Genomic DNA, 23,046 nt, shown 5'->3' with positions numbered 1-23,046 from the left:
TTAGGAAACAATCACTCCAATACAGGATGTAGCTCTTTACATGAAAGTCATTCATTATTTGAAGACACTCTTACCTTCACTTCTATTATTAAATTGTTCTCTAGGTATCAGTTGTGAAAAGCATATGTACATATCCTCAGCAGCAGCAATGCTGGGAGTTAGCTGGTGATTGGTGGCTACATGCATTTGTCTCTTGTCATTAGCTCACTAGATGTACTCCTAGTAGTGCAATGCTGCTCTAGAGATGACTTTAACTATGTGTTTAATCTCTTTGCAAGGGTTAAACACAGTTATATGCATGCAATAGTGCAATAATAAAATATTCTTAACAGAATATTTAAATCCTGTTAAATAATCAAATAAATAATACATCAGTAATGTGGCTTTATACCATCTATTCTCCCTTAAAGGGACAATCTACACCAGAATTTTTATTGTTTTAACCTCTTAAGGACATATGACGGAATTTTTCCGTCATAAAACAATTGAGCAAACTGAAAGCTGTGTCCTTAAAGGGTTAAAAGATAGATAATCCCTTTATTACCCATTCCCCAGTTTTGCATAACCAACACAGTTATATTAATATACTTTTAACCTCTGTGATTATCTTGTATCTAAGCCTTTGCAAACTACCCCTTTATTTCAGTTCTTTTGACAGACTTGCAGTTTAGCCAATCAGTGCCTGCTCCCAGATAACTTCACGTGCACAAGCTCAGTGTTATCTATAGGAAATACATGAACTAACACCCTCTAGTGGTGAAAAACTGTAAAAATGCATTCTGAAAAGAGGTGGCTTTCAAGGTCTAAGAAATTAGCATATGAACCTCCTAGGTTAAGCTTTCAACTAAGAATACCAAGAGAACAAAGCCAAATTGGTGATAAAAGTAGATTGGAAAAGTGTTTAAAATTACATGCTCTACCTGAATCATGAAAGTTTATTAAAGGGACAGTAAAGTCATAATTAGACATTCATGATTTAGACAGAGCATACAATGTTAAACACATTTTCAATTTACTTCTATTATTTAATTTGCTTACTTCTCTTGTTAAAATTTGCTGAAAGGTTTATCTAGGGAAGCTCAGGAGCAGCAAAGAACCTAGGTTCTAGCTGCTGATTGGTGGAGATATATATATATATATATACACATACATACACCAACTGTCATTGGCTCACCCATGTGTTCAGTTAGAATCCAGTAGTGCATTGCTGCTCATTCAACAAATGTACAAAGAGAATTAAACAAGTTTGATAATAGAAGTAAACTGGAAAGTTGTTTAAAATTGTATGTTCTACCTAAATCATGAAAGAAAAAATGTGGGTTTCAGGTCGCTTTAAAGCAGTGTTCTTCCCATCACCCGGCTGATTTTACTGGCCAACCGGCTAAAATATAAAACCAATTGTAGCTAAAATGAGCTATTTGTTTTTCTCTCCAGTGTCTGTTGCACAAATTATCATTACATCCATTTGTTAAATTATGCAATTCAATAGCTTAAGCAACATTTATAAATAACAAAACATGTCAGAATATTGTGAAGCATAACACTACATCCACACAACTACTTCATAATGCCACCCTACTGATAAAGTATTCAGCACCCGAGACTAAATTGTAGCACTTGTTTTAACTTATGCAGTTATACACTACAACTCTATGCTTGCAGGATTCCAGTTTGCATCTAAATTCTTTGCTTACCCTCTTATGCATCAAATCAATTATTTCAGCATTGAGACTTTGCCAAAATGATTTCATGGAAGAATTAATTTATTTAAAATGTGTGCATGTGAATCTAATATTAATTAAAGAAGGAACACATAATACTGTATTGTCTCTTAAAGGGGGGGTTAACATTTTAAGAATAAGACATTACCATATTTATCTTACAAATAGGTGTAATTTTAAAAAATAAATTTACTTCTATCAAATGTGTTGCATTCTCTTGGTAGTAACCTGAAACCTCTCTTAAAATTGCATACGCTGAACCATGAAAGTTTTATTTTGACATTCATGTTCCTTTTATTCAAATTTGAACACAAAAATGATGTGTAAAGATGTCAGTAAGTCTGTGTCACGGTGGCCTGAATAATAAGGATTTGAAATTCAAGAAAACAACTTTATGAACCGAGTAGAACTATTATATAGTATGATAATCACAACTTGAGTTTAATTCTCCCTGTTATTGTTGTTATCACTTACGTCTGACCAGATGGGGGGTAAGTCCCACTTCTGCAGTCTTCCGTATACTGGAAACAAAAACAAAGAAAACACAATTAAACAAAAAAACAGAACTTACAGGTCCAACTATAAATGAAAGCAAGAACTTTACACAGCTTCCGATTGAGTCCTAGTCTAGAGTTATACGGTTGGACTATGCTGCTATAAAATTTCACTATAAATAAAAGAATTACAAACTTTTATTAAAGGGACAGTCTACAATATAATTTTTATTGTTTTAAAAGAATCCCTTTATTACCCATTCCCCAGTTTTGTATAACCAACAGTTATATTAATATACTTTTGACCTCTTTGATTACTTTGTATCTAAGCATCTTCTGACAGCCCCCTGATCACATGACTTTTTAGTTATTATCTACTGACTTGCATTTTAGCCATTTAGTGCTGTGTTGTGCTATATCTTAAATGACTCCCCGGGCGTGAAAACAATTTTATCTATATGGTCCACATGAACTAGCAGTCTCCTGTTGTGAAAAGCAAATAAAAAAGCATGTGATAAGAGTATGTCTTTAGTGGCTTAGAAACAGGCAGACATTTAAATTTTAAGGTTTAAACATTATAAAATATATTAATATAACAATGATGGTTGTGCAAAGCTGGGGTATGGGTAGTAAAGGCAATGTCTATATTTTTAAACAATAACAATTTTAGTGTTGAAGGTCCCTTTAATATTTTAAGATGTGTATTTTACCATTCCCTACAAATGTATCTGCTAATAGCTGATTCCAAGTTCTTAAAATTATAAAGAGTATTGGAACAAAAGAAACCACACTGTCAAAACAAACAGCATATAACAATACTATAAAAAGATTACTAACACACTAGTATACTACCTCATTTCAACAGCACATATCCCATATATTTTATTATAAACACAGGTATCTTATAATAATTAGGAGATATTAATGGTATTTACTGCATATATTAATGAACCCGGAAGGTAACTTATATAACATATACTCGTTACAAAAGAAATGGGAAGTGCGATTATTGCAGATGCAATGCATTACTCCTTGACAGCACCATTCCGAAAAATAACAAACTTCCATGACCTACATTAATTATCTAATGTCAAATATCTGTCACTGTTTTTATAAAAGGTTAATTACAAAATAACAACTGATCTATTATACTATACGCTGTTATAAGCAAATGAAATTGCAACACCTACCGGCGGTACATCCTGGGCTCTGCAGCACAACCCAGAAAGTGACAGCACAAGAAAGACCCACAGAACCGAACCCTGCATGCTGCTCGCAACGTTCCAACCATAAAGTAAAGGGACTAAAGTGGTACAGTAACCAGCAGCGTGACTGTCACGTGACGCCCACGGATCATACCATTCGATTGACAAAAGGGGTGAAGCAGGGAATCATCCACAGAAACCGTTCAAGAAACGTGTTAATTAATTAAATGAACTAACTAATTAATAGGCACAATGCATATTAAGATAGAAAATGACATTTTAGCTGACTAAACTTGTTCAAGCTGCCTCCCATTATTATTTAGTGTTACAACAAAAAGAGCTGTTTACAAATCTTTCACAAACCCTGACCAACTATGAACATTTTTGTAGGGCGCACTCTTGCGCTATTTTAATTAGTAAAGTTTAATTTTGTCTTTAGTGACCCTTTAATCTGTGTCTGATATTAAAGAAAATTCCTCCACTAAAGATGTCAATTATAAAATACAAATCTGGTTATGGTATACTTGATAAAAATGAAGTCTTAGGAGAAGCTATGCATTTAACAATATCATAGTTGCCTACAGTCCCTGATTTCCAGGGACAGTCCCTGGATTTTTTTTGTCCCTGGAAATCTCTTTTGCGCAACATTTGTTGTTTGTATATATATATATATATATATATATATATATATATATATATATATATATATATATATATATATTGTAAATACTTGCATAGGAAGTACATTAGTACATCTAGGCAAGTATCCCCGCTTGCTTTTCCCCAGAAATTCTTAATATACAATGTTTCCAATTCACAATATATATATATATATATATATATATATATATATATATATATTACTAGCAGAGATGTGCACTCTCACTTATTTCCAACTGCCAGGGTGCTAGTGTAGTTAGGTATACAAGAACAAAAGAGAACTTGCACTCACTGGACTTTTGTCAAAATACTTTTTACTTAGCAAAGAAAATTAGTGACATTTCGAGGACAGTGTGTCCCCTTCCTCAGACAGTGATTGCATCAAACAATAGTGAATTTATACATTTCAACAAACAAACCCTCCCCCCAATTAGCACAAAAAAACGCCAAATTGGTTGTCATGGTGACCTCTGAGTCACAAAATAAACACCATAGTGTTAATCTCATATTAGAGTGTATTGTGAGCCATCCTAGCTCATAAACCGCTTGTGACAGTGCAAAACTTAATAAAAACATTATAAAACAAATGACTTTAGGTAGTACTGGACCCTACTGTGGAGCATACATATCACAGTTAAAAGAAAAGAAAAGACCTCCAAGCACTTAATCAGAATACTGCTTATTATCAACAAATATCACACCGAACGTACATTAAGTTTAGATGGTGGTGACAGATGCCAACATACCAGACAGGGGATCAGACCGATCGTTGTAAACCGCATCACGGCACCAGTATACAACGCTGGGAGAGGAGAGAAACCTGGAACTGCATCGGCCGCTCACGTGGGAGCCGATGCGCCAATCACCAGGGCTGTGGTCTGTTGCCAAGGAAACGAATCACAACGACCAAGATCTAGAGCAGAGTCATAAGCAACAATAATTATTATTAATGGTATTAGAGGTCTAGAGTATCAGCATTAGTTACTACATGACACTGACCAATACATATATGTTAGATCACTTTGGATCTTTACAAAATATCGTGCAATCACAATTTGGGTTATCAACCAATAGCAGGTAATGTATTATATATCGCCAAACGGCGGTAACAAATGCTGATAGGGCAACTACACCCTACTAACTATACCACCAAGTAATTATATCAGGCCAACTATAAATCTGACTGAGACTAATGAACATAACTAAAACTAATAAAGCACATGTATTGGGAAAATTAAACTGGGACCTGCAAAGAGAAGGTTCATAGTCAGAATAAAAAGAAATAGGAAGTAAAGAAAAGGGAGAAAAAACAAGAGGGAAGTAAAGAAAGAATAGAGACAAAAAACAAAGCAAAAAACAGCTAAAAACAAACAAACAGAAAAACAAAAAACAAACAACAAAAACACAAAACACAACAAGAACAAAAAACAAATAACATAAAAAATATTAATAAATAAAAAAAAAAAATAATACTAATAAAATTAATAATAGTAAAAATAAAAATAAAAAATAGAAAATAGAACGTGGACTCTCCAAGTAGGATGTCTCTAATGTCGTGGACTCAAAATCAGATAACCTGATATTGTATGTACGGCTCATAAAGATAGCCACATAAACAAGAAATGGCAAGTCATTAAAGAAAACAGTGCCAATCAAACATGGTGTTGAGTCCATGGGGTTGCAGGGTATTCAACCGAAAAATCCATTTGGCCTCGATCTGCAAGAGGAGTGTGTCTCTATCACCCCCCCCCCCGCCTCAATGGGGGGACGTGATCAATTAGGGTGAATCTCAGATCCTGAAGTCCGTGTCCCTTCTCCACAAAGTGCCTGGCCACAGGCTGGTTACTAGAGCCCTTTTTCAGGGCGATTCTGATGGATGACCTGTGATTCGCAAAGCGGGTTCTGGCGTCATCGGTGGTTTTACCCGTTTGGCGATATATAATACATTACCTGCTATTGGTTGATAACCCAAATTGTGATTGCACGATATTTTGTAAAGATCCAAAGTGATCTAACATATATGTATTGGTCAGTGTCATGTAGTAACTAATGCTGATACTCTAGACCTCTAATACCATTAATAATAATTATTGTTGCTTATGACTCCGCTCTAGATCTTGGTCGTTGTGATTCGTTTCCTTGGCAACAGACCACAGCCCTGGTGATTGGCGCATCGGCTCCCACGTGAGTGGCCGATGCAGTTCCGGGTTTCTCTCCTCTCCCAGCGTTGTATACTGGTGCCGTGATGCGGTTTACAACGATCGGTCTGATCCCCTGTCTGGTATGTTGGCATCTGTCACCACCATCTAAACTTAATGTACGTTCGGTGTGATATTTGTTGATAATAAGCAGTATTCTGATTAAGTGCTTGGAGGTCTTTTCTTTTAACTGTGATATGTATGCTCCCCAGTAGGGTCCAGTACTACCTAAAGTTTTATAATGTTTTTATTAAGTTTTGCACTGTCAAAAGCGGTTTATGAGCTAGGATGGCTCACAATACACTCTAATATGAGATTAACACTATGGTGTTTATTTTGTGACTCAGAGGTCACCATGACAACCAATTTGGCGTTTTTTTTGTGCTAATTGGGGGGAGGGTTTGTTTGTTGAAATGTATAAATTCACTATTGTTTGATGCAATCACTGTCTGAGGAAGGGGACACACTGTCCTCAAAACGTCACTAATTTTCTTTGCTAAGTAAAAAGTATTTTGACAAAAGTCCAGTGAGTGCAAGTTCTCTTTTGTTCTTATATATATATATATATATATATATATATATCCTATACTATAAAAGGCCAAGTGTGTTTGTCCGAAGCTGTCATGCGCAGTAGAGACAGCACAGGACAAACACACCTGACCTTAAATCCCTACCTGATCTGCAGACTGCCGCGAGTAGAAGTGGGCGTGGCCGATCGTGAAGGGGCGTGGTCGACTGTGAAGGCCCGTGAGGGGGCGGACCCCACCGTGAAGGGGGCGGAGCCTAGTGTGAAGGTGCACGAAGGGGGTGGGGCCAAGGGTGGGCTGTGAAAGGCCCTGGAGAGAGCTCAAACAGCTCAAGAGAGGGGAGAGAGAGGAGAGAGAGATCAAGAGGGGAGATAGAGAGAGGGGGAGAGAGAGGGGGGAGATGTGGAGAGAGAGAGGGGAGAGAGAAAGAGAGAGGGGGAGAGAGAGAGATAGAAGAGAGAGAGAGAGGAGAGAAAGGAGAGAGAGAGAGGGGAGAGAGAGAGGGGAGAGCGAAAGGGGAGAGAGAGAGGGGAGATGTGGAGAGAGAGAGAGAGAGAAGGGAGAGAAAGAGGGGAGAGAGAAAGAGAGGGGGGGAGGGAGAGAGAGGGGAGAGAGATGTAAATACTTGCATAGGAAATTAGTACATCTAGGCAAGTATCCCCACTTGCTTTTCCCCAGAAATTCTTAATATACAATGTTTCCAATGCACAATATATATATATATCCTATACTATAAAAGGCCAAGTGTGTTTGTCCGAAGCTGTCATGCACAGTAGAGACAGCACAGGACAAACACACCTGACCTTAAATCCCTACCTGATCTGCAGACTGCCGTGAGCAGAAGTGGGCGTGGCCGACCGTGAAGGGGCATGGCCGACCGTGAAGGCCCGTGAGGGGGCGGGCCCCACCGCGAAGGGGCGGAGCCTAGTGTGAAGGTGCTCAAAGGGGGTGGGGCCAAGGGCGGGCCGTGAAAGTCCCTGCAGAGAGCTCAAACAGCTCAAAAGAGGGGAGAGAGAGGAGAGAGAGATCAAGAGAGGAGAGAGAGATCAAGAGGGGAGAAAGAGAGAGGGGAGAGAGAGATCAAGAGGGGAGATAGAGAGAGGGGAGAGAGAGGGGGGAGATGTGGAGAGAGAGAGAGGGGAGAGAGAAAGAGAGAGGGGGAGAGAGAGAGAAGAGAGAGAAGAGAGAGGAGAGAAAGGAGAGAGAAAGAGAGGGGAGAGAGAGAGGGGAGAGCAAGAGGGGAGAGAGAGAGGGGAGATGTGGAGAGAGAGAAGGGAGAGAAAGAGGGGAGAGAGAAAGAGAGGGGGGAGGGAGAGAGAGGGGAGAGAGAGAGAAGGGAGAGAGAGAGAGACAGAGGGGGGTGATAGAGACAGAGAGGGGAGAAAGAGAGAGGAGAGAGAGAGAGAGAGGGAGAGAGAGAGACAGGGGAGAGAGAGAGAGAGAGAGAAGAGAGAGAGAAAGAGGGGAGATGTGGATGGAGAGAGAGAGAGAGGAGAGAGAAAGAGGGGGAGAGAGAGAAGAAAGAGAGAAAGAGGGGAGAGAGAGAGGGGAGAGAGAAAGAGAGAGGGGGAGATAGAGAGAGAGGGGAGAGAGAGATGGTAGAGAGAGAGGGGGAGAGAGAGAGAGACAGAGAGGGGAGAGAGAGAGAGAGAGAGAGAGAGGAGAGAGAGAGAGAGGAGAGAGAGATAGAGGGGAAGAGAGAGAGAGAGAGAGAGAGAGAGAGAGAGAGGAGAGAGAGATAGGAGAGAGAGAGGGGAGAGAGAGAGAGAGGTTGAGAGAGGTGAGAGAGAGAGGGGAGAGAGAGAGAGAGAGAGAGAGAGAGAGAGAGAGAGAGAGAGAGACATGAGAGGAGAGAGAGAGGGGAGATAGAAAGAGGGGAGAGAGAGGTTGAGAGAGGGGAGAGAGAGGGGGGAGAGAGAGGGGAGATAGAGAAAGATAGAAGGGAGAGAGAGAGGGGGGAGAGAGAGAGAGGAGAGAGAGAGAGAGAGAGAGAGAGAGAGAGAGAGAGAGAGGGGAGAGAGAGGTTGAGAGAGGGAAGAGAGAGAGAGGGGAGAGAGAGAGGGGAGAGAGAGATAAAGAGAGAGGGGAGAGAGAGAGGGGAGAGATAAGGAGAGAGAAAGAGAGAGGGGGAGAGAGAGAGGGGAGAGAGAGAGAGGGGAGATAGAGAGGGGATTGAGAGAGAGGGGAGAGAGAGAGGGGAGAGATAGAGGGGAGAGATAGAGAGAGAGGGGGGGGGAGAGAGAGAGAGGGGGGAGAGAGAGAGGGGGAAGAGAGAGAGGGGGGGGGAGAGAGAGAGAGAGGGGAGATGGAGAGAGAGAGAGGGGCGATGGAGAGAGAGAGAGGGGAGAGAGAGAAAGAGAGAGGGGAGAGAGAGAAAGAGAGAGGGGAGATGGAGAGAGAGAGAGAGGGGAGATGGAGAGAGAGAGAGGACATAGAAAGAGAGGGGAGATGGGGAGAGAGTGCAAAAGAGAGGGGGGAAAGAGAGAGCGCAAAAGAGAGGGGGGAGAGAGAGAGCTTAAAAGAGAGGGGGAGAGAGAGCGCAAATGAGAGGGGGGAGAGAGAGAAACCAAAAGAGAGTGGGAGAAAGAGAAGGCAAGGGGTGGGACCACTGTACTGCAAAAAATGGCCCGTGTGAACGGGCTTTAGGACTAGTATATATATATATATACACACACATATACACATATATATATATATACACATATATATATATATATATATATATATATATATATATATTATATATATATATATATATATATATATGAGAGTACAAGAATTAAACAGCGCCTATATATCCACTATAGCATAAGATATGTATAATAATATAGATGAAAAATAATAAACAAGACAGTTCATGTAAGTCCTTAAAGTGTATTTAGTCCGTGGTGGATCTCCAACATACAGTTGATATGAAATAATAGATGGTATTTAATACCCTTACCAGATATTACCCCAATCTAATGAGGTAAGTATGCCGCACTGGGGGTATGTGTAGATAGTTTGATCTCCTCCTTGTATCCAAATGAGATGGCTATTCCAGTTTCGTTAGCCTCCTGGAGTATGTAGGGATGTGCCTCTGATGGTAAAGGTATCCCTTGAGCTTCCTGTGTAGATTAGTGGTTAGCCTCTTGGAGTACTTCGCTGTCTCGGTATAAACTTTCTCCGGCGTAAGGATACCCAGGGAGACAAGAAAGAATATATAGTGTAACACAGTTTTATTTACAGCAAAGTAAAGAAATGCAATTCACATAGCACTCACATTTATCATCCTCAAACAAAATGAGGTATGTATATAGCATATAGGACCTTATCAGGTCCCTCCACGAGTGGGTGTCAGTTAGAATTCCCCAATCTTTGTTGAAGGCTCCGTAAAGAAGCTCCACACAGCTGTTACTTAATCCCAAAGGAGGATTGTGCAGTACAAAGTTATTCGTATTTTAAAATAGAGCTAGAAGTCTAGCTAAAAGGAGGTACAATAATGTCTAAAAACAAGTAAACAATGAACAGTTAAAATATATAATAAAAGAGTTGTTCCCTGACGCGTTTCAAAGGTTACTTTCAATAGTTCCTTCTTCTTCAGAGGGGTGTGTATATTGCTGAGCCGTAATCGCCACTTTTGTACGCTTCGGGCGGCGGCACGTCCTCTGCGTATAGTTGGTCATACGTGCCAGCGTGTCATGACGTAATTCGTACAATTGTTTTAGCACAACGTAGGTGCTGTGGTGTTTTGAGATAATTGGATACGTTATGTGTCCTTTGGCCTGACGTAGTTGTATGCTGATTTGTTAGATTCAACTAAGGCTTCTGGAATATGTAGTTTTTTAGTTTACCCCAACTCACATATTACAGGTATCGTTAGAAATCGAGCTAGGAGTTGGTGTAACAAAGTCTAAAATACAGTACATTTTTAAACGTTTAAAGTGTATAATATAGAATCGATGTTCCCTTTAAAAATTCTTAGGTAGTATAATTACAATTTGTAATGTGGTGTTTCGCGATTAGTATAGACATATTCTATATTGTGTGGTAATAAACTTGATATTAAGATATGTGTTTTATATATTTGGACCTTGTAGATAATAATAGTAGATCATTGTTATTTGTCTAGAGCTTTTTGTACTTTTCCGTACCATTAAACCTAACCTGATTGTTAGTCATTGCTGGGAATATAGAGCATATATTATGTTCTTTATACACCGGAATGCAGTATGTAAGGGCATACAAATTATTAGAAATTGTATAGATTACATTATAGATATTATTATAATATTATAAAGTAATTGTTATTAATAATATACAATTTCTAATAATTTGTAATTATACTACCTAAGAATTTTTAAAGGTAACATTGATTCTATATTATACACTTTAACCCCTTAATGACCACAGCACTTTTCCATTTTCTGTCCATTTGGGACCAAGGCTATTTTTACATTTTTGCAGTGTTTGTGTTTAGCTGTAATTTTCCTCTTACTCTTTTACTGTACCCACACATATTATATACCGTTTTTCTCGCCATTAAATGGACTTTCTAAAGATACCATTATTTTCATCATATCTTATCATTTACTATAAAAAAAAATATAAAATATGAGGAAAAAATGGAAAACAATACACTTTTTCTAACTTTGTCCCCCAAAATCTGTTACACATCTACAACCACCAAAAAACACCCATGCTAAATAATTTCTAAATTTTGTCCAGAGTTTAGAAATACCCAATGTTTACACGTTCTTTGCTTTTTTTTGCAAGTTATAGGGCAATAAATACAAGTAGCACTTTGCTATTTCCAAACCACTTTTTTTCAAAATGAGCGCTAGTTACATTGGAACCCTGATATCTGTCAGGAATACCTGAATATCCCTTGACATGTATATATTTTTTTTTAGAAGACATCCCAAAGTATTGATCTAGGCCCATTTTGGTATATTTCATGCCACCATTTCACCACCAAATGCGATCAAATAAAAAAAATTGTTCACTTTTTCACAAATTTTTTCACAAACTTTAGGATTCTCACTGAAATTATTTACAAACAGCTTGTGCAATTATGGCATAAATGGTTGTAAATTTTTCTCTGGAATCCCCTTTGTTCAGAAATAGCAGACATATATGGCTTTGACGTTGCTTTTTGGTAATTAGAAGGCCGCTAAATGCCACTGCGCACCATGCGTGTATTATGCACAGCAGGGAAGGGATTAATAAGGGAGCATGTAGGGAGCTTTTTGGGGTAATTTTAGCTTTAGTGTAGTGTAGTAGACAACCCAAAGTATTGATCTACGCCCATTTTGGTATATTTCATGCCACCATTTCACCGCCAAATGCGATCAAATAAAGAAAAACGTTAAATTTTTCAAAATTTTAGATTTCTCACTGAAATCATTTACAAACATTTTGTGCAATTATGGCACAAATGGTTGTAAATGCTTCTCTGGGGTCTCCTTTATTCAAAAATAGCAGACATATATGGATTTGGTGTTGCTTTTTGGTAATTAGAAGGCCGCTAAATGCCACTGCGCACAACACGTGAATTATGCCCAGCAATGAAGGGGTTAATTAGGTAGCTTGTATGGAGTTTGCAGGGTTAATTTTAGCTTTAGTGTAGAGATCAGCTTCCCACCTGACACATCAGACCCCCTGATCCCTCCCAAAGAGCTCTCTTTCCTCCCCCACCCCCAAAATTGTCCCCGCCATCTTAAGTACTGGCAGAAAGTCTGCCAGTACTAAAATAAAAGGTATCCTTTTTTATATATAGCATATTTACATATGCTGCTGTGTAAGATTCCCCCCTTAGCCCCCAACCTCCTTAGCCCCCAACCTCCCTGATCCCCCCCAATACAGCTCTCTAACCCTCCCCCTCTGCCTTATTGGGGGCCATCTTGGGTACTGGCAGCTGTCTGCCAGTACCCAGTTTGCATGTAAAAATGTCTTTATTTTTTTTTATTTTTGTTTTTTCTGCAGTGTAGCTTCCCCCCCCCCCCCCCAAGACTAATCCCCCACCCCCTCCCAGATCCCTTAGATTACTTTAATCAGGGATTTTATCCCTCCTTTCTCCCCATAATAAAAAAAAACCTTTCTGTAGTGTAAGTGGTTCCCACCCGCTCCCTCCCCGTGCACGCGCCCCGCCCACCACCCCCCGTGCATGCGCGCGCGCCCGTGCGCGCCCCCCGGCGATACCGCCCCCGATCCCCGCCCCCCTCTCTGACCAAGAAGCCATTGATGGCCGCCCCACCCACCTCCCACTTCAGCTCCCACCCACCAACGAATGCGGCCATCGATGTCCGGTGCAGAGAGGGCCACAGAGTGGCTCTCTCTGCACCGGAGGGGTAAAAAATGTTATTGCAGGATGCCTCAATATCGAGGCATCCTGCAATAACCGGAAAACAGCTGGAAGTGATCAGGATCGCTTCCAGCTGCTTTCCACACTGAGGACGTGCAGGGTACGTTCTCAGGCGTTAACTGCCTTTTTTCTGAGGACGTACCCTGCACGTCCTCAGTCGTTAAGGGGTTAAACGTTTAAAAATTTACTGTATTTTAGACTTTGTTACACCAACTCCTAGCTAGATTTCTAACGATACCTGTAATATGTGAGTTGGGGTAAACTAAAAAACTACATATGCCAGAAGCCTTAGTTGAATCTAACAAATCCGCATACAACTACGTCAGGCCAAAGGACACATAACGTATCCAATTATCTCAAAACACCACAGCACCTACGTTGTGCTAAAACAATTGTACGAATTACGTCATGACACGCTGGAACGTATGACCAACTATACGCAGAGGGCGTACCGACGCCCGAAGCGTACAAAAGTGGCGATTACGGCTCAGCAATATACACACCCCTCTGAAGAAGAAGGAACTATTGAAAGTAACCTTTGAAACGCGTCAGGGAACAACTCTTTTATTATATATTTTAACTGTTCATTGTTTACTTGTTTTTAGACATTATTGTACCTCCTTTTAGCTAGACTTCTAGTGCTATTTTAAAATACAAATAACTTTGTACTGCACAATCCTCCTTTTGGATTAAGTAACAGCTGTGTGGAGCTTCTTTATGGAGCCTTCAACAAAGATTGGGGAATTCTAACTGACACCCACTCGTGAAGGGACCTATTAAGGTCCTATATGCTATATACATACCTCATTTTGTTTGAGGATGATAAATGTGAGTGCTATGTGAATTGCATTTCTTTACTTTGCTGTAAATAAAACTGTGTTACACTATATATTCTTTCTTGTCTCCCTGGGTATCCTTTCTCCGCCGGAGAAAGTTTATACCGAGACAGCGAAGTACTCCAAGAGGCTAACCACTAATCTACACAGGAAGCTCAAGGGATACCTTTACCATCAGAGGCACATCCCTATATACTCCAGGAGGCTAACGAAACTGGAATAGCCATCTCATTTGGATACAAGGAGGAGATCAAACTATCTACACATACCCCCAGTGCGGCATACTTACCTCATTAGATTGGGGTAATATCTGGTAAGGGTATTAAATACCATCTATTTTTTCTTATCAACTGTATGTTGGAGATCCACCACGGACTAAATACACTTTAAGGACTTACATGAACTGTCTTGTTTATTATTTTTCATCTATATTATTATACATATGTTATGCTATAGTGGATATATAGGCGCTGTTTAATTCTTGCACTCTCATTTACTCTTACTAACTGGGGTTACACATCTCAACCAGTATTTGTCCTATATAGCTGCCATTATAAGTCAGTCCATAAAAAAGAAAAGGAAAGAAATTGCAGGCTGTACCAATATTAGATTTAGCAAAATTCAGAAAAATTTATTATAACTTGATTAAAAAACTCCAATCTTTAGAAGGCACACATTGTTATTTTCATACAACCTCAGCACACAGGTGCTGCATCCGACACGTTTCCTGCTTTAAAACAAGCACTTCATCAGGGATAAACAGCTGCTCTCCCTGTGATTATTTAAACCTCTCAAATTTAACCCTTTACAATGCTGTTAGAAGTTTGACTAACCTTCCTATACTGCATTGATAACAATGTATGATACACATATATACTTTTTTTAAAAAAAACAACAAAGATTTAAATACTCAATATTATAGACATTTACACAGAACATCTATATCATCTCAAAGATTTTTTTCCTAATTTTTAAGGAATTACTAACATAATTAACATATTAGATCAAAAAAGTGTTGGATCTATAAATGTTTATTTTTCTCACTATTGTGGTTATGTTAGGTTTTTATAAGTAGCTGCATGAAGGGAAATGGTATGGAATATTAGATAAATTTCATGGATAAAGTAAGGAGGCTTAGTGTGTCACCAATTTATATGGCTCCAAGATATTATAATGGATACATAATTTTATACTAGCTTTTAACCTATTAATTTGATTTTTGTTATTTAATTTTTAGTTTTTTATTTATGTTTATTTTTTATTTATTTGTTTTTATTGTTTGTTGTATTCCTTAGTTTCATACTAGATGTTATGGTTCATGTTTAATACTTTACATTATAATTTGGTTTACCCTATGAATAACTTCAAATCCCATATTTTGTTCATACCCTTTGGAAAGCCTGTTTGGAGTTTATGTATCCAAAAGGCTTCCTTTTTGTTTAGATATGCTAGTCTATCACCTCCTGTGATTTGTTTTGTGACACAATCAATTGCTTGAAATTCAAAAAGTGACAGGACATATTTGAATGAGTCTTCATCAAATGTGTGGCCTGGTCTATGTCTTGAGAAATGCTCAGCCACTGGTGTCTTCGGTTCAAAAGATTCTAAAGAAAGCAAATGCTCTCGAAAACGGTCTTTTAAGGGTCTGATAGTTCTGCCTGTATATTGGCATCCACACAATTTGCAAGAGATAAGATATACTACATACTTCGATGTACATGTTAAATGCTGAAATATTCTAAATTCATTTTTAGTTATATTGGAGTGAAAGATGTCTCCCATTTTAACATGGTGACAACTTTTGCAAGGTCTCACACCGCATTTAAAGGTCCCATTCTTTTTAGTTAACCAATTTCGTGTAGATTCTTGTTTACTTTTTGAAAAATTTCTTTTTACATAGTTGCCTATGGTCTTAGCCCGTCTTGACACAAATCTTACACCTTCTGCTGTTATGTTGGTTAGTGATGGTTCCTTGCTTAGCATGGGTAGATATCTCTCTACAATTTTACAGATTTTTTGGTACTGGTTACTGTATTTCGTCGAGAAGACTAGTTGTTTATTATCACCTACTCTTTCCCTTGGTTTATCAGTCAATAATTCAGCCCTGTCCATTGATCTTACTAGTTCAATAGTTTCTGTGAGGGCTTTATCTTTGTAACCTCTCTTCATTAGCCTATTCTTCAGATCCTCTGCATGGGTATTATAATCCCTGAGGTTGCTGCAATTTCTGCGCAGCCTCATAAATTGACCCTTTGGGATAGCTCTTTTTAAATGTGTAGGATGGTGCGAATCTGATCGCAGGATGGTGTTGCCTGAAATGTCTTTTCTATATGTTTCTGTGTATAAGACATTATTAATAGTATCTATTCTGATCTTAAGATCAAGAAAAGTGATACTGTCTCTATGCCAAGTGTATGTAAATTTCAGGTTCATGCTGTTGTCATTGAGAATTTTGACAAAGTTTTCAAGCTGTTTGATGTCACCTTGCCATACTACAAGGACATCATCGATAAATCTCGTATAAAATACAATATTGTCCCTGTAGTCATTTAGTTCTCTAAATATTTTGAAAATTTCAAAATATCCAAGATAGATATTCGCATAGGAGGGGGCATATTTCGCCCCCATTGCGTTTCCTCTATTTTGCAAGTAAATATTATTTTCAAATACAAAATAATTGTGTGTCAATAAGAATTTAACTGTATCAATCAGATAACTAATAAAGACTATATCATACTCTGTGTACAGCTTTAGGATTTCTTCCAGCGCCAGGAGGCCTTGTTGGTGGGGTATGCAAGAATAGAGGGACACCACATCTATAGTAAATAATAGATAAGTATCTTTCCAAGCAAAATCCTCTAATTTTCTAAGTAGTTGCTTGGTGTCCCTCAAATATCCAGGCATATTCCTCACAATTGGCTGGAGAAATCCATCAATCCATTCCCCCAAACGCTCTCCCAGTGTACCTATAGTTGAAATTATAGGTCTCCCTTGGGGGTTGAGGGGGTCCTTGTGCATTTTAGGTATGTGTTTAAATGTTGAAACAATTGGGAATCTTGTTAACAAATGTTCTGCTGTCTTATCATTAAGGATTCCCAATTTTTTACCTTCTACCAATAATTTTTCCAACTCACTGATAAACTTTAGGGTCGGATTAAATGTTAGTCTTTTATAAGTGTTTTTATCACTGAGCTGTTTATATGCTTCATTGACATAGGCCGTTCTGTCAACTACTACTACCATACCCCCTTTGTCAGAGTTGGAAATTACTATGTTGTCATTTCTTTGTAATTCTCTCAGAGCTTTCCATTCTTTATTAGTTAAATTGTCTGACCGCCTTAGTTTCTGTGTTTCTATGTTGTTTAATCTAGTTATCTCTTGTTCTACTATACTATGAAAGAGATCAATAGTATCTCCCCTAGATTGTGAAGGATAAAATGTTTTATCAGTTATATTTAACCTGCTCCTAGGGATGATATGACTTTCTTCATTAAATCTCACACTGTCACTGTTTAAAGTGGCTAAATTAGTTATATCACACAGTTCTTTAAAACTAAGTCTTTCAAGGTCTGTAAGTACAACATTACTTGCATTTGATACATCAACAACATCATCATTATCAACAACGGCATTTACTTCATTAAAAAAATGTTTTCTTAATGTGATCTTTCTTATAAATTTATTAAGGTCTAGCAGAGTGTCAAAGAGATCAAAGTCATTTGAGGGGGCATAACTGAGTCCTTTAGAAAGTATCCTTTGCTGGTCTTTACTGAGGACTGTGCTAGATAGATTTATTACATTTTGCCCCTCTGACTCCTTCCGTTTTTTGGCCCCCTATTGGCTCTGCTGGGGTATCTTGGTACTTCATCTTTTGGATCCAATCCTGATTTTTTGTTCTTAGCTCCTGTATTGGTTATGTTGTCTCTTATCACCAGCTCAGATAGGGATTTTCAATTTGATTTCTCCTTTGGTCTGGTACCTATTTCTTTACTTGCTACAGCTCCCCCTCCTGGTTCTCTCTCTGCATGGTCATATTCCTCTATACTTGCCTCAGTTGTTAATTCAATATCCGAATTACTTGTTGTATTATCTGTATCATCAGTTGAATATTCTGTACTGTTCCCACTTTCATTAAATGTGACTTTTTTCTGCCCTGATTTTTTATTTCTTCTGGGTTTTCTCTTCTTTTTATGAATATTGGCATTCCAATTATATACTATGTTTAATTCATAGTTTTTACAGTCACGATGGTATTTGCTGATTTTTCTTTCCATAATGTCCTTATCCAATTTTTCCAGTGTTTCATTATACTGTTTGACATATGCTTCATATCTAGTGTCTTCCAAATGTGCTTCTAATTCCTCTTGAATTTGAGCCAGTTCAGCTAGTACTATTTCTCTTTCTTTCCTCTTTTTATTCAGAAGTTTATTCATCAGGATCAAGGAGCATTTAGTTAAGGTGTTATTCCAATCTTCCATAAATTCTATATCTTCTCTGTCATTTGCAGGGTATTTCTTCATCCTGAGGCCTCTTGGCACTTTACTTTCATCAATATACAGTTGTAAAAATTCAATCTCCCACCATAGCCTTAACTCCTTTATGCTACTTTTTTCTTTCTTTGAGAATAGATTTCCTATATCACCCTGTGTGCTGTCTTGGGTTGTAGTGCCTTTTATTAAGCTTTCTAATTTGGTACACCTTTGCTCAATATTACCATAAGCCATAATGTATTCCTTTTTAGGAAGGATTTATTTCCAATGCTGTAAATCCTATTGTTGTAAATTCAGTACTACTTTGAGGAAGAAAACGGGAAAAGGTAGGATTTTTATCCAAAAATGCAACAGACACACATATGTTCCAAAGTAGTGCAATATGGCAAACGGTATTGTTAATATGTACTCCAAAGTCTTTAAACAACTGTGATATGTCTTAGTACTTTCAACACAGTGTTACATCTACATGGGTTTCTTTTATGTTAGATTAGTATAGGAGACAATGGGCGCGATCCGATATCGATCGCAGTTTGCGGCGCAAGCGAGGGAACCGGCGTCGCCCGCAGTTTCAGCTCGCAACTCGAGCCATCCCATATAGGTCGCCGTCAGATGCTAACGTGCCGTAAGTCTGACAAACCAGCGATGTCCAGAAATCTGCGTAAGTACAAATTTCTGGCGTCGCCAGTGACTTGCGCCACGTTAGAATCTGCCGGCGCCTATAAAACCTGACTAAAGTTTAAAACACCCGCACTGTCTAACACGCCTCCCTAACATAGCCCGCACTGTCTAACCCTCTATCCGCTATCCCCCCTCACTAGCCTAACAATAAAAATGCTATTAACCCCTAAACCGCCGCTCCCGTACCCCGCCGCAACCTAATAAAGTTATTAACCCCTAAACCGCCGCTCCCGTACCCCGCCGCCAGCTATATTATATCTATAACCCCCTAAAGTGAGCCCCTAACACCGCCGCCATCTCTATTAAAATGATTAACCCCTAATTTAATCTACCTACCCTGCCGCCAGCTATATTATCTATATTAACCCTAAGTATATTATAGTTAATATAGGTATTACATTATATATATTAACTATATTAACCCTAATTATATTAGGGTTAATATAGTTAATATAGTTACTATAGTATTTATATTAACTATATTAACTCTATCTAACCCTAAACTAAATTTATATTAAATTAATCTAATTCATTTATAAACTAAAATGTTCCTATTTAAATCTAAATACTTACCTATAAAATAAACCCTAAGATAGCTACAATATAATTAATAATTACATTGTAGCTATGTTAGGGTTAATATTTATTTTACAGGTAAATTGTTAATTATTTTAACTAGGTATAATAGATATTAAATAGTTATTAACTATTTAATATCTACCTAGTTAAAATAATTACCCAATTACCTGTAAAATAAATCCTAACCTAAGTTACAAATACACCTACACTATCAATAAATTTAATAAACTACTAACATCTATCTAAAAATACAATTAAATTAACTAAACTAAATTACAAAAAAAAAAAACACTAAATTACAAAAAATAAAAAAAGATTACAAGATATTTAAGCTAATTACACCTATTCTAAGCCCCCTAATAAAATAATAAACCCCCAAAATAAAAAAAATTCCCTGCCCTATTCTAAATTCAACAAATTTCAAAGCTCTTTACCTTACCAGCCCTTAAAAGGGCCTTTTGTGGGGCATGCCCCAAAGAATTCAGCTCTTTTGCATACAAGAAATACAATACCCCCCCCCCCCCCCATTACAACCCACCACCCACATACCCCTATTCTAAACCCACCCAAACCCCCCTTAAAAAAGCCTAACACTACCCCCCTGAAGATCTCCCTACCTTGTCTTCACCACACCGGGCCGAACTCCTGATCCGATCCGGGCGATGTCTTCCTCCAAGCGGCAAAGAAGAATTCTTCCTCCGGCGACGTCTTCCTCCAAGCGGCAGCAAAGTCTTCATTCTTCCGGCGGCATCTTCAATCTTCTTTCTTCGCTCCGCCGCCGCGGAGCATCCATCCCGGCCGACTGCTAAACTTGGAATGAGGTACCTTTAAATGACGTCATCAAAGATGGCGTCCGCCGAATTCCGATTGGCTGATAGGATTCTATCAGCCAATCGGAATTAAGTTAAAAAAATCTGATTGGCTGATTGAATCAGCCAATCAGATTCAAGTTCAATCCGATTGGCTGATCCAATCAGCCAATCAGATTGAGCTCGCATTCTATTGGCTGTTCCGATCAGCCAATAGAATGCGAGCTCAATCTGATTGGCTGATTGGATCAGCCAATCGGATTGAACTTGAATCTGATTGGCTGATTCAATCAGCCAATCAGATTTTTTTAACTTAATTCCGATTGGCTGATAGAATCCTATCAGCCAATCGGAATTCGGCGGACGCCATCTTGGATGACATCATTTAAAGGTACCTCATTCCAAGTTTAGCAGTCGGCCGGGATGAATGCTCCGCGGCGGCGGAGCGAAGAAAGAAGATTGAAGATGCCGCCGGAAGAATGAAGACTTTGCTGCCGCTTGGAGGAAGACGTCGCCGGAGGAAGAATTCTTCTTTGCCGCTTGGAGGATGACATCGCCGGAGGAAGAATTCTTCTTTGCCGCTTGGAGGACGACATCGCCCGGATCGGATCAGGAGTTCGGCCCGGTGTGGTGAAGACAAGGTAGGGAGATCTTCAGGGGGGTAGTGTTAGGCTTTTTTAAGGGGGGTTTGGGTGGGTTTAGAATAGGGGTATGTGGGTGGTGGGTTGTAATGGGGGGGGGGATTGTATTTGTTGAATGCAAAAGAGCTGAATTCTTTGGGGCATGCCCCACAAAAGGCCCTTTTAAGGGCTGGTAAGGTAAAGAGCTTTGAAATTTGTTTAATTTAGAATAGGGCAGGGAATTTTTTTTATTTTGGGGGTTTATTATTTTATTAGGGGGCTTAGAATAGGTGTAATTAGCTTAAAAATCTTGTAATCTTTTTTTTATTTTTTGTAATTTAGTGTTTGTTTTTTTTTTTAATTTAGTTTAGTTAATTTAATTGTATTTTTAGATAGATGTTTGTAGTTTATTTAATTTATTGATAGTGTAGGTGTATTTATAACTTAGGTTAGGATTTATTTTACAGGTAATTGGGTAATTATTTTAACTAGGTAGATATTAAATAGTTAATAACTATTTAATATCTATTATACCTAGTTAAAATAATTAACTATTTACCTGTAAAATAAATATTAACCCTAACATAGCTACAATGTAATTATTAATTATATTGTAGCTATCTTAGGGTTTATTTTATATGTAAGTATTTAGATTTAAATAGGAATATTTTAGTTTATAAATTAATTAGATTAATTTAATATAAATATAGTTAGGGGTGTTAGTGTTAGATAGAGTTAATATAGTTAATATAAATACTATAGTAACTATATTAACTATATTAACCCTAATATAATTAGGGTTAATATAGTTAATATATATAATGTAATAACTATATTAACTATAATATACTTAGGGTTAATATAGATAATATAGCTGGCGGCGGGGGTAGGTAGATTAAATTAGGGGTTAATCATTTTAATAGAGATGGCGGCGGTGTAAGGGGCTTACATTAGGGGTTAATAATATTAATATAGCTGGCGGCGGTATAGGGGGATTAGATTAGGGGTTAATAATTTTTATATAGTTGGCGGCGGTGTAAGGGGTCAGATTAGGGGATAGATAAGGTAGATGGCGGCGGTTTTAGAGGCTCACAGTAGGGGGTTAGTTTATGTAGATGGCGGCGGGGTCCGGGAGCGGCGGTTTAGGGGGGTAATAACTTTATTAGGGATTTCGGGGGGGGGGGGATCGCGGTTGACAGGAGATAGACATTGGGCATGCGTTAGGTGTTAGGTTTATTTTAGCAGATCGCGGTTGACAGGGAGATAGACATTGCGCATGCGTTAGGGTGTTAGGTTTATTTTCTAGTTAGTTTAGGGAGTTACGGGGCTCCAATAGTCAGCGTAAGGCTTCTTACGGCTGCTTTTTGTGGCGAGGTGAAAATGGAGTAAGTTTTCTCCATTTTCGCCACGTAAGTCCTTACGCTGCATATTGGATACCAAACTGCGCGGGTTTGGTATACCTGCCTATGGCCCAAAAAACTGCGGGCGACGGCAGAAAATATACGCGCGTAACTTCTAGGTTACGCCGTATATAGGATACCAAATCCGCGCATTATTGGCGTCGCCGGCTTTTGCGGGCGACGATTTTTATCGGATCGACCCCAATGCCTTTATCTTGTCAAAAGAAACAAACCTCTTCAGTAATCACTTGTGCAACATATACATTAGTATCCACAGATAACATGCAAACAATGTATTAGAACTTTTATTGTTGTTGTGAGTTACCTGTAGCTCCGGTCAACTCTTTCTGCTCTCAATCTCCAGATCAATAAATTTCAAACCCCGGTCCCACATCCAGCGGGAGGGAGCAGTACTGTTATTCGCCCAACAAACTCTCCTCGATTGTTAGCAAGACAGGTCCGTAGTGATTCAACACTCCCACT

General features: G+C 38.5%; 1 protein-coding gene across 3 annotated transcripts in view; it reads right to left on the bottom strand.

The window, feature by feature from the left end:
- ASAH1 (N-acylsphingosine amidohydrolase 1) overlaps positions 1-23,046 on the bottom strand; it is a 171,053-nt gene that overhangs the window by 85,539 nt on the left and 62,468 nt on the right. The window contains exons 1-2 of one of the 3 annotated variants that reach the window (XM_053703904.1): positions 3,406-3,542; positions 2,196-2,242 (exon numbers count right to left, since the gene is read on the bottom strand). The exons of the other annotated variants lie outside the window; for them this stretch is intronic. Coding sequence (XP_053559879.1) covers positions 2,196-2,242; positions 3,406-3,483 — 125 coding nt within the window. The 5' untranslated portion in view covers positions 3,484-3,542. Of the gene's footprint in view, positions 1-2,195; positions 2,243-3,405; positions 3,543-23,046 lie in introns of those variants that run through there. 3 annotated transcript variants of the gene reach the window in all.

The sequence above is a fragment of the Bombina bombina genome, chromosome 2 (genome assembly GCF_027579735.1).
Source record: "Bombina bombina isolate aBomBom1 chromosome 2, aBomBom1.pri, whole genome shotgun sequence".
Taxonomy (NCBI): domain Eukaryota; kingdom Metazoa; phylum Chordata; class Amphibia; order Anura; family Bombinatoridae; genus Bombina; species Bombina bombina.
This window is presented reverse-complemented; position numbering and strand designations above follow the sequence as displayed.